At 29.3% G+C, this 13,594-nt stretch overlaps 2 protein-coding genes across 3 annotated transcripts; both read left to right on the top strand.

Annotated features, from left to right (window-relative positions):
* LOC110669903 (beta-glucosidase 18-like) lies at window positions 1–4,000 on the top strand. 2 transcript variants are annotated; one of them, XR_009146641.1, is made up of 12 exons: window positions 1–198; window positions 451–517; window positions 774–832; window positions 1,563–1,638; window positions 1,720–1,794; window positions 1,906–1,993; window positions 2,171–2,423; window positions 2,510–2,625; window positions 2,721–2,973; window positions 3,100–3,171; window positions 3,309–3,411; window positions 3,508–3,647. XR_009146641.1 is itself a non-coding variant. In XM_058141768.1 (12 exons), the coding sequence occupies exons 1-12, from the start codon at window positions 67–69 to the stop codon at window positions 3,698–3,700; spliced, it is 1,518 nt and encodes a 505-aa protein (XP_057997751.1). In that variant the 5' UTR covers window positions 1–66; the 3' UTR covers window positions 3,701–4,000. The 2 variants fall into 2 exon arrangements, 1 of the variants encoding a protein (XP_057997751.1); XM_058141768.1 differs by having other exon boundaries at window positions 3,069–3,171; window positions 3,508–4,000.
* A 3,770-nt stretch (window positions 4,001–7,770) lies between these two features.
* Window positions 7,771–11,124, top strand: LOC110669904 (beta-glucosidase 18-like). The gene is made up of 11 exons (XM_058141770.1): window positions 7,771–7,968; window positions 8,177–8,305; window positions 8,741–8,816; window positions 8,901–8,975; window positions 9,071–9,158; window positions 9,330–9,582; window positions 9,669–9,784; window positions 9,886–10,138; window positions 10,226–10,328; window positions 10,468–10,570; window positions 10,668–11,124. Exons 6-11 carry the CDS (start codon window positions 9,415–9,417, stop codon window positions 10,852–10,854), a joined length of 930 nt encoding a protein of 309 aa, XP_057997753.1. The 5' UTR covers window positions 7,771–7,968; window positions 8,177–8,305; window positions 8,741–8,816; window positions 8,901–8,975; window positions 9,071–9,158; window positions 9,330–9,414; the 3' UTR covers window positions 10,855–11,124.
* The last annotated feature ends 2,470 nt before the right edge of the window (window positions 11,125–13,594 follow it).

The raw sequence follows: 13,594 nt of genomic DNA, 5'->3' as shown, positions 1-13,594 counted from the left end.
GAAGTTAACCTCTGTTATTAGTTGTGCAGCAGCAGAAGAAAAAGAGAATAGCATTAGTAGTGAAGGATGAAGAAAGCCTGTTTTGTGTTAGTTCTCTTCCTATCATCAATAGCGTTGATGATAGATAGGTGTTCATGTTTGGACCGTAGCCAATTCCCTCCTTCTTTTCTCTTTGGTACTGCAACCTCTTCTTATCAGGTAGCTGTATGCATCCTTCTCTTCTATATATTTATGCACTGTATTAAACAAATTTATGCTATTACAGACTAGCAAGCAACATTTGCTTTGGTCTATATAATTTTGTGAGAAATCTTTTTTGCCTGAAAATTTATACCCAGCGCAAGCCAAACTCTCTCACAGAAATATGCTTAAAAAATCTGTTTGGTTTGCGTTAAAGGCCTGAAGATTAATTATTAATTTATATATATATATATATGTTTATTCCTGCAGATTGAAGGAGCATACTTGGAAGGCAATAAAGGCCTCAGCAATTGGGATGTATTTACCCACGTATCTGGTACAAGTATTCTTTTTTTTTTTTCTATTATTTTTATTTATATGCTCATTGCTTGGAAGGTAATGAGTCACGCAATTCACGTAATTCTGTAACACTTGGTTCTTTTTTATAAACTTTATTATTCTAATCAAGAATAATTAAACTTTTCAATCCTTTTATTTCTTTTCAACAAATACGAGTTGAAGTTGAAAGAATATATAATTGATAAATAATTTTTGTTAACGTAACTAATTAAAGAAAAATGTGACTGTAACAGGAAAAATTGCTGATGGAAGCAATGGGGATGTAGCCGATGATCACTATCATCTATTTTTGGTAATCAATGATTCTCTTGACTTAATTAAATAATCTTGAAATTTGATATTTTTCTATTAATTTATGAATGTTTCTATCAATAACAAGGACGAAAAGAGCCAAAAATTATGACTTAATTTGATCATATTTGCAGACGTTTTCCATTAATTAGAATTCTGAAAGTTTCAAAAAAAAAAAAACAAGATGCAACTGACCCAAATTAAGGGATTTTTTTTTATAGAAAAATAAGGGTCTCTTATTCTGAATTTTATCTATATTTTTTACGTTAAATAAAAACTTATTTTCATCTTGATTCATTTATTCTGAAAATTAATGCATAGTATTGCTAATTTTAAGTTCTAATTCTGTTTAATTAATTTAAGGCGGGTCTGGTTGGTTTAACTTAGACTCAATCCGTTAGGAATTTTTAATGTTTTAATTTAAATTTAGTTTAATTTAAAAATTCAAGTTATTTATTTATTAATCTAATAATGAAATGTTATCGTTTCTTTTTTTTTTTTTTTAATTTATAAGGATATATAAAATTCAGGCTCAACTTATTTGTCAAGCATAATTTAATTATATTAAAAAAACGATATTAGTAATAAAAATAATTATATTGAATTAGACAAGTCTCAACAAGAGGAAAAAAAAATATATGGTGATTCTTTTTTTCTTTTAAAAATTGAAAATATTTTTTTTGGTAGAATAAATATTGAAAATGTTATAAATAATACTTGTATTTTAACAGGATGACATAGAGTTGATGCGTTCCCTTGGAGTAAATTCATATAGATTCTCGATTTCATGGGTCAGAATCCTTCCAAGTACGTTCTGTAAAAAATTTACATTAAATATGAGTTTTTTATTTTATTTCTTCATGTTTTAATTAATTTTAATCTTAATAGAGGGTAGATTTGGAGATATCAATTCTGAAGGACTTACATTTTACAATAAGCTTATTGATGCTCTTTTGCTTAAAGGTAAATACATAGCCAGCCTTATTTTATGCTACTTTAATACCTAGGTTTAAGTAATTTTGTATTATTATTATTATTATTATTATTCTTATTTATACCTCTTTAATTATATAGGAATAGAGCCGGTGGTTACCTTGCATCATTTTGATGTTCCTCAAGAACTAGAAGATCGATATGGTGCTTGGTTAAGTTCTCAAATACAGTAAGTTTCTCCTTGTTTGCTACTTTTTTTTTTAAAATAAAAATAAAAGAAAATTTGACAAAAAATGTGCGTGATGGTTCTAGTAATAGAAAATTATATGTTCAGCATTTGCTACCGTTGTTAATAATACGTGCAAGATTAATAAAAATCTACTCTGCCATCTTAATTTTGTTATAGGGATGATTTCGGCTACTTCGCAGATATCTGCTTTGAGGCTTTTGGGGACAGAGTCAAAAATTGGATTACACTCAATGAAGCTAACATGGTGGCCCAATATGGCTACTACAGTGGAATATGGCCACCAAATCGATGCTCTTACCCTGCTGGCAAATGCAAAGCTGGCAACTCTGAGTTAGAACCCTACATTGCTGCTCATAATATGATATTGGCGCATGCCACAGCAACTGAAATTTACCGTAAGAAGTATCAGGTATTTTATATATTAGCACATCAAATACTGAAAAGACAATTCCTTCCCTTACCATGTTTACTTAATAAAATTATTACCTGAAATAGGAAAAACAGGGAGGAAAAATTGGCATTGTATTACATATCTATTGGTATGAGCCATTGAGAGACATTCCCGCTGATCGTGTGGCAGCTCAACGAGCTTTAGGTTTCATTGCTGCATGGTAATTACTAACTCCGATTAAAGTTTTATACTATAAAGTTGTTGCTAGCTCTTAGATGAATTAATAGGTGTGCAATTCTTTTGTTGTGTGTGTAGGTTTATGGATCCCATTATGTTTGGAGAGTATCCACCAGAGATGCAACAGATAGTAGGTCTAAGGCTACCAACATTTTCAGCGGAGGACAAGAGGAAACTGGCGAATAAATTAGATTTCATTGGAATCAACCATTATAGCACTCTCTATGCAAGAGATTGCTTGTTGACACCATGCAATTATCATGATGATTTACTTAAAGATACCTTTACTTATGGAACTGGAGAGAAAGACGGAGTTCTTATAGGAGAGCCGGTAAGATATGTAAAAGCTCATAATATAAATAATAAATCAAATGATAATAAAAATATTTAACATTGCTTTTTTTTTTTTTTTTGGTTCTTATACAGACAGCAATGCCTACCTTCTATGTTGTTCCAGATAGCATGGAGAAGACGATCATGTACTTCAAAGATAGATACAACAACACACCTATGTACATCACAGAAAACGGTATATATGTCAATAAAGCCCAATACCATTTTTTTTAATTATCTGCAGATAACTTAACTATGTGTACAATTAGCAATTATCAAACAGAGAATTAGTAATTCAGTCTCAGGACTTAAAAAAATATGCACTACTTGCAGGATATGCACAGCCTAGCAGCAAAAACATTGAGGATATGCTTAATGACATGAACAGGTTGGAGTACATGCAGGGCTACCTCACTTCTTTGGTCTCGGCAATTAGGTAAATTCACATTTCCTTGTCTATCAATGTTCTTGAAAATCATGGGTTCTGTTTTTAGTTGAAGTGGTGACTTACGAAGGCTAATAAAAATTACAGGAATGGAGCAGATGTGAGAGGCTACTTCCATTGGTCTCTGATAGACAATTTTGAGTGGACATATGGTTATACAATAAGTTTCGGGTTGTATCATGTAGACCGCAGAACAATGCAGAGAACACCAAAAAGATCAGCCAAGTGGTTCCAACATTTCCTGAAAAATGAATCTAGTTTCTTTCATGCCCAAGAATAGCAACAAAACAATATTGTGCATTCGAAATCTAGATTGTTGAAAAGCTAGATAGACAGTGTGCATATATATATATATATACACTCATATTTATTCATTGATTTAAGTTGGCCCTTCTGTGGCATTTGCAATCCAGATTCTTGCAAAGTTAGATACAGATAGTGTTCATTCATATATTGAAGTTGTCCCCTTAGTACATGAAATTCGCATGGCTATGTCACATGTACAATAATTGTATCACATGTACAAGAATTCTCAAGCTTCTATCCTTAATAAGAAATTTAGCTATACTTTTTTATTTCACATTACCTATTTTTATACCAAAAATGAAATGCAAAGATATATTGTTAACTATTCGTAAGTCAATAGACTACTCAAAACACCCACAATTAAAGCCTGTTTTGTGGTCAATAGATCTCATATGTATAATAGATTTGCTTCCATTATTGCTGGCTGCTCTGCTCATCCTCTTGATCTAGTTAAGGCTTGTATGCTAAACGATAAAGAAAAAGGAGGAAAGAACAGAGAAAGTCGATTAATGACTCACAGCGGCATTGCTCTACCAAAGGCCACATGGTTCTTTTCATGCCATATTTTTCCTATTAAAAGACCTTATAATTATCATATAGACACACACACAGTCTATAATGAGTTGAATGAGTATGAAATTTTGATATACAATTATTATATGCAATGATTTTATTTTGAATGTTTGAGAGCTCTGATAATATGATATTGGTAGCTTTTTATCATTATCAATAATAAAATAAGGAAAGGAAGAAAAATTAAGAACCAGTTGAAAATAATTATTGAAAAGATACAGGATGAGATGCATGCATTTATGTATACAAAACAAATGTTATACATGTATGAGGTGGCTTGTTTACTATCGTTTTTTATGATCTCGTCATAGTCCAACTTAGGACTTGCTTATTCCTCCAAAGATTATATATAATTATATTATTTAAATAAAAAACTATCATAAGAATAAGATGGTGATGAATGTATCCGAATTCAAAGAAATTGATGGGAATTATATAATAACTTGATCAACTGCCATTCGAAATAAAAAAAAAAAAATGTAACAACCAGCAACTTGTCATATTATTAATTCCTTTTAGTTTTAAAAAGCAAATATATGTAATTTTTTATTAGTATAATAATTTAATAATTAAATGACTATATCACAATAATGCCGAAGATTATTGTAAAAGAACATTAACACATAATAATTTTCTTTATTTATGAGAATTTATTATTATATTAAAAAAATAATATTTGAATAAAAAATATTCATCAAATCTAAAACATAGGACTATTGCAAAGACATGAAAGCAGAGGGATTTCTTGAGCCCATTGCCGTCAAATTTCAGGATAATTTTCACCAGTTATCTTTGAACGATATTGTAATAGTATTACCCTAAACTTTAATTTGTTTTGCAAAACCACCTCAATATTATTTTTATATAATAATAATATCCTTTTGACTTATTATTACCGATTTCCTAGTTATCTCACTGCCACGACATAAGTTAAAAGAAAAAAAAATTTAATTACTATTTTATCCTCATCATCTTCAACCATCTCCCCATCTCCCTGTCTCTCTCACCGATTCCCTCTATCAATATCAATTACAGAGGCTTGTCTTCCAAATGAAAACAAAAAATCAAATAACTAGAGAACCTCTTTGCTGGTGAGAAGGAAAAACTGCAACAAATCCACTTAAAGACATAAAATAAACATAAATTCATTCTTCAATATGTTCATTTATTATCAATTTTAAATTAGAAAAATATTAATATTATATAGAAATGTATAATAATATATAAAAAGAGTGTAATAGCATATAAAAAATATAATTTCTTATTTATTGATATAATTTTAGTAATAAATAAACATATTTAATAAATGTTACTGAGAATGTTGCACTTGTTAGAAAAATCATTTAAATAATTATAAGATTATATAATTAATAAAAATTTATAAATTAAATTTTTATTAAATAATAATCAGTATTTATTTATTTTTTTTATAAATTATATATTTTATTAATTTTAAATAATTAGAAAAAGTAAAAAAAAAAAAGGCACATATCACACCCAAGGTAGCATATATTCCATCTGCACTCAATCTAGCACCTAAAATAAGACATAAAAATACAAAATAAGACATAAAAAAAAACTTGAAACTTTATTTATTTTTTTCATTTTCCATTATTTTTTATTTTATATATATATATTAACTGTGTAATATTTAATTATTATTATTATTATTTTCACTTTTAAAATATTTTTTTACTTGAATTTCATAAAATTATTATTATCATTACTATTATTATCTTTTATTATTAACATTATAATTTTTAAGTTTAATTTTTTTAAAAAACATTGAGGGGCCCAATTGTCCCTTACATATAAACTCTTAATTCTAATTAAAATAAAATAATTGATAATGTATGCAATTAAAAAAAATTGGGAGAGGCCTCCAACCATTGCCGTGCGTCCGCCCCTGAATATAGGCTAGGGATAATAATATTGTTATATGAAAATTATCTTTAAATTTCAACATTGTGTGAACGGTGACATAACATATTTTTGGGGCCGTCGTAATTGAAACGTGTTTTGTTTGTGTGGCTATTTCTTTAATTACATTCTTTTTTCAGGATTTGGTAGATTTCTTCTTTTTAATTATTTTTCATTCACTGGCTAATTAATAACATTAATGAGCACACCACCAAGCAGCTTATTATTGCCTATTGACCATTAAAAGACAATTGATCGGTTGGTTTTGATGCATTTGTTAATTAATTAATTCTATGTCAAAGTTTTTTTTTTTTTTTCGGCATTAATTTATTCGATTTTGAACGAACAAAAATTGATTCGTTTTGTAGTGAATGACTTGTTGAATTAAACAATTTATTTATGGATTTTGATTTAATAATATTAAAATTATTTATAAAACTAAGAGTATAAATTCTAATTTCAATCATACCATTATTAATTGAATTAATAAAATTTTAATTCTAGTGATTTATCTTTGCAAAATAATTTTCACCTTATATTATCAGATTTGTCCATGATATGGCAACCATAAGGAAAATTGACTTTTTCTTTAATCAAGTAATTGATAAGGGATATGTCTCTAAAAGATGTATGTCCCTCTCTCATTGTTCTTGTAATTTCTTTTCTCTTTTCTCCTTTTTCCCTTCGCTTTCCTTTTTAACTAGCAATTAGTAAGTGCTTTTATTGGTGATTATCTCCATCTTTTTCTGCTGATTTTTTTTTATTTTTTATATTTTTAAATAACTCATAGATATATCCTTTTGAAATAAATTCTAAGCATATATCTTTTTAAATCTATCATTATTGATAGATGTTGAGTAAAAAATTATTAAATCTATTATTATTAATAAATCTTGAGTATGTGCTAACTTTGGTTGGTATTGGTAACTTTGAATGGTCATATCCCATATGGGCATTAATATATCGAATAATAAATAGTGGACTTACAGTAAGAGATGGTAAGAATGAAGATGACATGTAACTGATGGCCCTTATTTGTCTTTGAGAAAAAGGACACTAGATTTATTAAAAATCTTATCAACTTGCTTGGTCAATTTTAGGTTCTTGTAGTGCAGTTTCCCATTAGAAATTGCAGTGCCAACTAGAACATACCCACTAGTGAAATAAAATGAAGAAGATTAATAATCCCCTGAAATCAATTTCCCCTAAACAAATACGAACATTTAAAACCCTTATATCACGAAGGCTTAAATAAAAAAAGGAAAAAAAAAATCAAATACTGCAATTCCATGAAAAATAAGCAAATTAAAACTGCCATCCTTTTGGCAGTTGTGATAGCAACTTGCACATATATTATATACCAATTAATTAATTAACATAAATTATACATAATCCTTTCCTTAATTGACCGTGAAGTTTGATCATTATATTTGACCATAAATGAGAAGTTGCATTGGCAGGCAGCATATCCAACTAGTAATAAAAAAATATAAAAAATGCCAATGAGTTCTCTATATAAAGGGACGATGATATCCTAGCATTTACACAATCCATTAAGAAGTTAACCTCTGTTATTAGTTGTGCAGCAGCAGAAGAGAAGAGCATTAGTAGTGAAGGATGAAGAAAGCCTGTTTTGTGTTAGTTCTCTTCCTGTCATCAATAGCGTTGGTGATAGATAGGTGTTCATGTTTGGACCGTAGCCAATTCCCTCCTTCTTTTCTCTTTGGTACTGCAACTTCTTCTTATCAGGTTGGTATATGTAAGCTTCTCTTCTATATATTTATGCATTGTATTAAACAAATTTATACTATCACAGACCAACAAGCAACATTCGCTTTGTTTTATGAGAAATCTTTTTTTTGCCTGAAAATTTGCTGTTATGATTAAAAAATCTGTTTGGTTTGCATCAAAGGCCTGCAGATTAATTATTAATTTCTATATATGTTTATTCCTGCAGATTGAAGGAGCATACTTGGAAGGCAACAAAGGCCTAAGCAATTGGGATGTATTTACTCACGTATCTGGTACAAATATTGCGGATGGAAGCAATGGGGATGTAGCTGATGATCACTATCATCAATTTTTGGTAATCAATAATTTTCTTGACTTAATCAAATAATCTATTTTTCTATTAATTGGAGTTCTGAAAGTTTATATCAATAACAGGGATGAAAAAGCAAAAAATTTTGACTTAATTTGATTATATTTGCAAACGTTTTCCACAAAGTATAATAAAGTTTCTATCAAAAACAAGATCCAACTTAGCCAAATTAAGGGATTAAAAATTTATTGGATACATAAAAATTCAGGCTCAATTTATTTGTCAAGCATAAATTAATTATTATAAAAAATAATATTAGTAATAAAAATAATTTTTATTTGTGTTAAGTTGAATTAGACTGGCCTCAACAAAAGGTAGAAAAAAAAAATATAGTATTTTTTTTCCTTTTAAATATTATAAATATATTTTTTTGGTAGAACAAATATTGAAAATATTATAAATTATGCATGTATTTGACAGGATGATATAGAGTTAATGCGTTCCCTTGGAGTTAATTCATAGAGATTCTCGATTTCATGGGTCAGAATCCTTCCAAGTATGTTCCACAAAAATTTTCCATTAAATATGAGTTTTCTATTTCATTTCTTCATGTTTTAATTTATTTTGATCTTAATAATAGAGGGTAGATTTGGAGAGATCAATTATGAAGGAATTGGATTTTATAATAAGCTTATTGATGCTCTTTTGCTCAAAGGTAAATAGAGAGCCTTATTTTATGCTACTTTGACACTTAGTTTTAAGTATTTTTGTATTATTATTATTCTTATGTATACCTCTTTAATTCTGTAGGAATAGAACCAGTTGTTACCTTGCATCATTTTGATGTTCCTCAAGAACTAGAAGATCGATACGGCGCTTGGCTAAGTTCTCAAATACAGTAAGTTTCTCCATGTTGTTGGGTACTTTTTTTTTTTAATAAAAGTTAAAGAAAATTTTAGAAAAGTATGCTTTGGAGGTTTTAGTAATAGAAAATTATAAAATGCTATCATTGTTAATAACATGAGCAAGATTAATAAACATCTACTCTACCATCTTAATTTTGTTATAGGGATGATTTCGGCTACTTCGCAGATATCTGCTTCCAAGCTTTTGGAGACAGAGTCAAACATTGGATTACACTCAATGAAGCTAACATGGTGGCCCAATATGGCTACTACAGTGGAATATGGCCACCAAATCGATGCTCTTACCCTGCTGGCAAATGCAAAGCTGGGAGCTCTGAGTTAGAACCCTACATTGCTGCACATAATATGATATTGGCCCATGCCACAGCAACTGAAATTTACCGGAAGAAGTATCAGGTATTATACACATTATGACTTCAAATACTGAAAAGAGAATTCTTTCCGATACCATGTTTACTTAATAAAATTATTACTTGAAATAGGAAAAACAAGGAGGAAAAATTGGCATTGTATTACATATCTATTGGTATGAGCCACTGAGAGATATTCCAGCTGATCGTGTGGCTGCTCAACGAGCTTTAGGTTTCATTGCCGCATGGTAATAAATTACTCTAATTAGTTCAAGTTTAATACTATAAAGTTGCTGCTTGCTCTTAGATGAATTAATAGGAGTGCAAATTCTTCCGTTGGTGTGTTTAGGTTTATGGATCCCATTATGTTTGGAGAGTATCCCCCAGAGATGCAACAGATAGTAGGTCTAAGGCTACCAACATTTTCAGCGGAGGATAAGAGGAAACTGGCAAACAAATTGGATTTCATTGGAATCAACCATTATAGCACCCTCTATGCAAAGGATTGTTTGTTGACACCATGCAATTATCATGATGATTTACTTAAAGATACCTTTACTCATGGAACTGGAGAGAAAGATGGAGTTCTTATAGGAAAGCCAGTAAGATATCCTAAGCTCACAATTTAAATAACAAATCAAATGATAATAACAGTATTTAACATTGCTTTTTGTTTTGTCCTCATATAGACAGCAATGCCTACCTTCTATGTTGTTCCAAATAGCATGGAGAAGACAATCATGTACTTCAAAGATAGATACAACAACACACCTATGTACATCACAGAAAACGGTATAGATATCAATAAAGCCCAATACTATTTTTTTAAAAAATTATTTTAAACTAACTTAAATATGTGTATAATTAGCAATTATCAAACAGAGATCAGTAATTCAGTCTCAGGACTTAAAAAATTATACACTACTTGCAGGATATGCACAGCCTAGCAGCAAAAACATTGAAGATATGCTCAATGACGTGAACAGGTTAGAGTACATGCAGGGTTACCTCACTTCTTTGGCTTCAGCAATTAGGTAAATTCACATTTTCTTGTCTATCAATGTTCTTGAAAATCATGGGTTCTGTTTTTAGTTGAAGTGGTAATCTTACAAAAGTTAATAAAAATTACAGGAATGGAGCAGATGTGAGAGGCTACTTCCATTGGTCTCTGATAGACAATTTTGAGTGGACTTATGGTTATACAATAAGCTTCGGATTGTATCATGTAGACCGCAGAACAATGCAAAGAACACCAAAGAGATCAGCCAAATGGTTCCAGCATTTCTTGAAAAATGAATCTGGTTTTTTTCTTGCCTAAGAAAAGCAACAGAACAATATTGTGCATTTGTAATCTAGATTGGTATAAAGCTAGATAGACAGTGTGCACAATATATTCATAGTTATTCATTGATTTAAGTTGTTCCTTCTGTGGCATTTGCAGTCCAGATTCTTGAAAAGTTAGATACAGACAGTGTACTTTCATATATTTATTGAAGTTGTCCCTCATTATTTGGAATTCACATAGCTATATCACATGTACAAGAATATTCAAGCTTCTATTTTTTTCATGTTTTAGCTCCTAATAAGAAATTTAGCTATATTTTTTACTTGATATTACCTTTTTTTTTAACCAAAAATAGAAATGCAGGAAATATCTTAATTATATTAATTAAATCAAAATACATTTGCTAATATAACTAGTTTTTTTTTTTTTATATATAAAATGGATTATTTGTAATAAAACTAAGAAAAACTTGGCATGGGTTTGGCAACTATTCCTAGGTCAATAGATCTACTAAAAACATACAAAATTAACGCTTGTTCTGCAGTCAATAGATCTCGCTTATATAATAGATTCGCTTTCATTGTTATTGGCTCCTCTACTTATCCTCTTAATCTGGCTAAGGCTTGTATGTCGAAAAAGAAAGAGAGAGGAGAAGATGGCTCCTCCACTCGTCCTCTTGATCTGATTAAGGCTTGTATACCAAACAAGAAAGAGAGAGGAGATGAGGGCAGAGAAAGTCGATTAATGACTCACAATGGCATTGCTCCTCCGAAGGCCACATGGCTCTTTTCAAATTCTATCACATTTTTCTTATTAAAAGAACTCATAATTATCACACATACACACAAATACACAATCTATAGTGGGTAGAATGAGTGAGAAATTTTAGGATATAATTACTGTATATATAACAATTTTATTATTCGTTATCTATATAATATTGACAGCAATTGCATCGAATAAATTCTTTATTCACATAAATGGCAAGGAAAAATTTCATTAACAAAGGGTAATGTTTGAGAGCTATGATAATATGATGTCAGGATGAGATGCATGCGTCTATATATATGCGTGCAACTTCCAATAACTTTCTTATTCCTCCAAAGGTTATAGAATTATATTATTTAAACAAAAAATTATCATAAGCATGGGATAGTGATGGAAGTATCCGAATTCAAAGAAATTGAAAGGAAAATAAAAGAGTACGTGCATTCAAAATAAATAATGTATATTCTTAAAAAAAATAATAAAAAAAAAAAATAAAAAATTGTAACTACTAGCAACTTGTCATGTCATTGTTTTAAGTTTTAAAAAAGCAAACATATGTTTAATAATTTAATAATTAGGTAACCATATTACAATGCAGAAGATTGTTATAAAAGAAAAAAAACATATATGATAATTTTCTTTGGTTATAAGAATTTTTATTATTATTTATATGAAACATAAAAAGATAATATTTAGATGAAAAATATTCATCAAATCTAAAGCATAAAGAGGATTTCTTGATCATCATACTTCTTGAAACTTCAATATTGTGTGTACGGTGTGAGACCATAATGTTGTGCGGCCTCAATTGAACCATGTTTCATTTATGAGGCCATTTCTTTAATTGTATTCTTCTTTATTAGGAGACAAATGATTGGTCGTTTTTGATGCATTTATTAATTCCATGTCAAAATTTGATTTACTGTCATTAATTCCTTCTATTTTAATGAACAAAACGATGTGATTAAAAGGTAAAAATAAAATTGACTAGTTTCTTAATTGTGTAATGAAAATTTAAAAAAAGGAAAAGAAAAAAGAAATTTATTTTTAAATTAAAAAATTAAATTCGTCACTCTAGTTTGCAAGGAAGAATATTTTACATCTTGGAAATTGAAAAACAGAAGCTACTGAAATACATCAAATAATATAAGTTTCTACTATTAAATTACATGAAATTAATAAATGAGCATTCTCATAAATGAGCTAATATTAATAGCTTATAAAAAAAAAATAAAATAAATGAGCACTAACGTCAAAACATTTTTTGAAGGTAGTATGCATATAAATATCAATTATTTTAATTGAACGCATGACAAAAAATTAAAGAAAAAATGTTCTAAAATAGATTATTTGAAATCATATATTTAGACATAATCTGCAAGAAAACTTATTATTAGCGAAAGGTAATATTAGTGGTATATTTATTATTGACCCGTATGTAATTTATAGTTAATTAAAGTATATTTACTAATGGATTTAAATGCATCGCTAAAATATTATCGTTAAAAGAATGAGTTTAACTTGCCATCTGATGCCCGTTTCTTGTCGCCGCTGGGCCCAACCGGGTGGTTAGAGACTCGCCATGCTTCCTGGGCTGTAGTTGATGCATGCATTTTAGATCATCATTTAGGAGTAATTTTTGCACATAATTTACCCTTATTCATAGCTATTATTTTAGATATTAGTATATATTTAGTCAATTTTACAATTTTCACATTTCTTAGTTTAATTTTTGGAATTTATTTGCTTTGTAGGTTAAATCTGGAGAAATTTGATGAATTTTGATCAGAGTAGCCATTTGGAGGAGATTAAAGTCGAATTGCAAAAAATTTTGAAGTTGAGTTAAAAATGGCCGAGAGCGACACAACCTGCAGCACAACCGAATTAGCTTATGTCGCAGGTTGTGTCGATCGTCAGATATTCACGCCGAGAGCGACACAACCCGCGACACAACTGACTCGGCTTATGTCGTTTTTACTGGAAAATTTTTGACGTGGCATTTCCG

The sequence above is a fragment of the Hevea brasiliensis genome, unplaced genomic scaffold, assembly GCF_030052815.1.
Source record: "Hevea brasiliensis isolate MT/VB/25A 57/8 unplaced genomic scaffold, ASM3005281v1 Scaf226, whole genome shotgun sequence".
In the NCBI taxonomy this organism is placed as follows: Eukaryota; Viridiplantae; Streptophyta; class Magnoliopsida; order Malpighiales; family Euphorbiaceae; genus Hevea; species Hevea brasiliensis.
The sequence above is the reverse complement of the archived record's forward strand: the minus strand, read 5'-3'. Positions and strand labels throughout refer to the sequence as shown.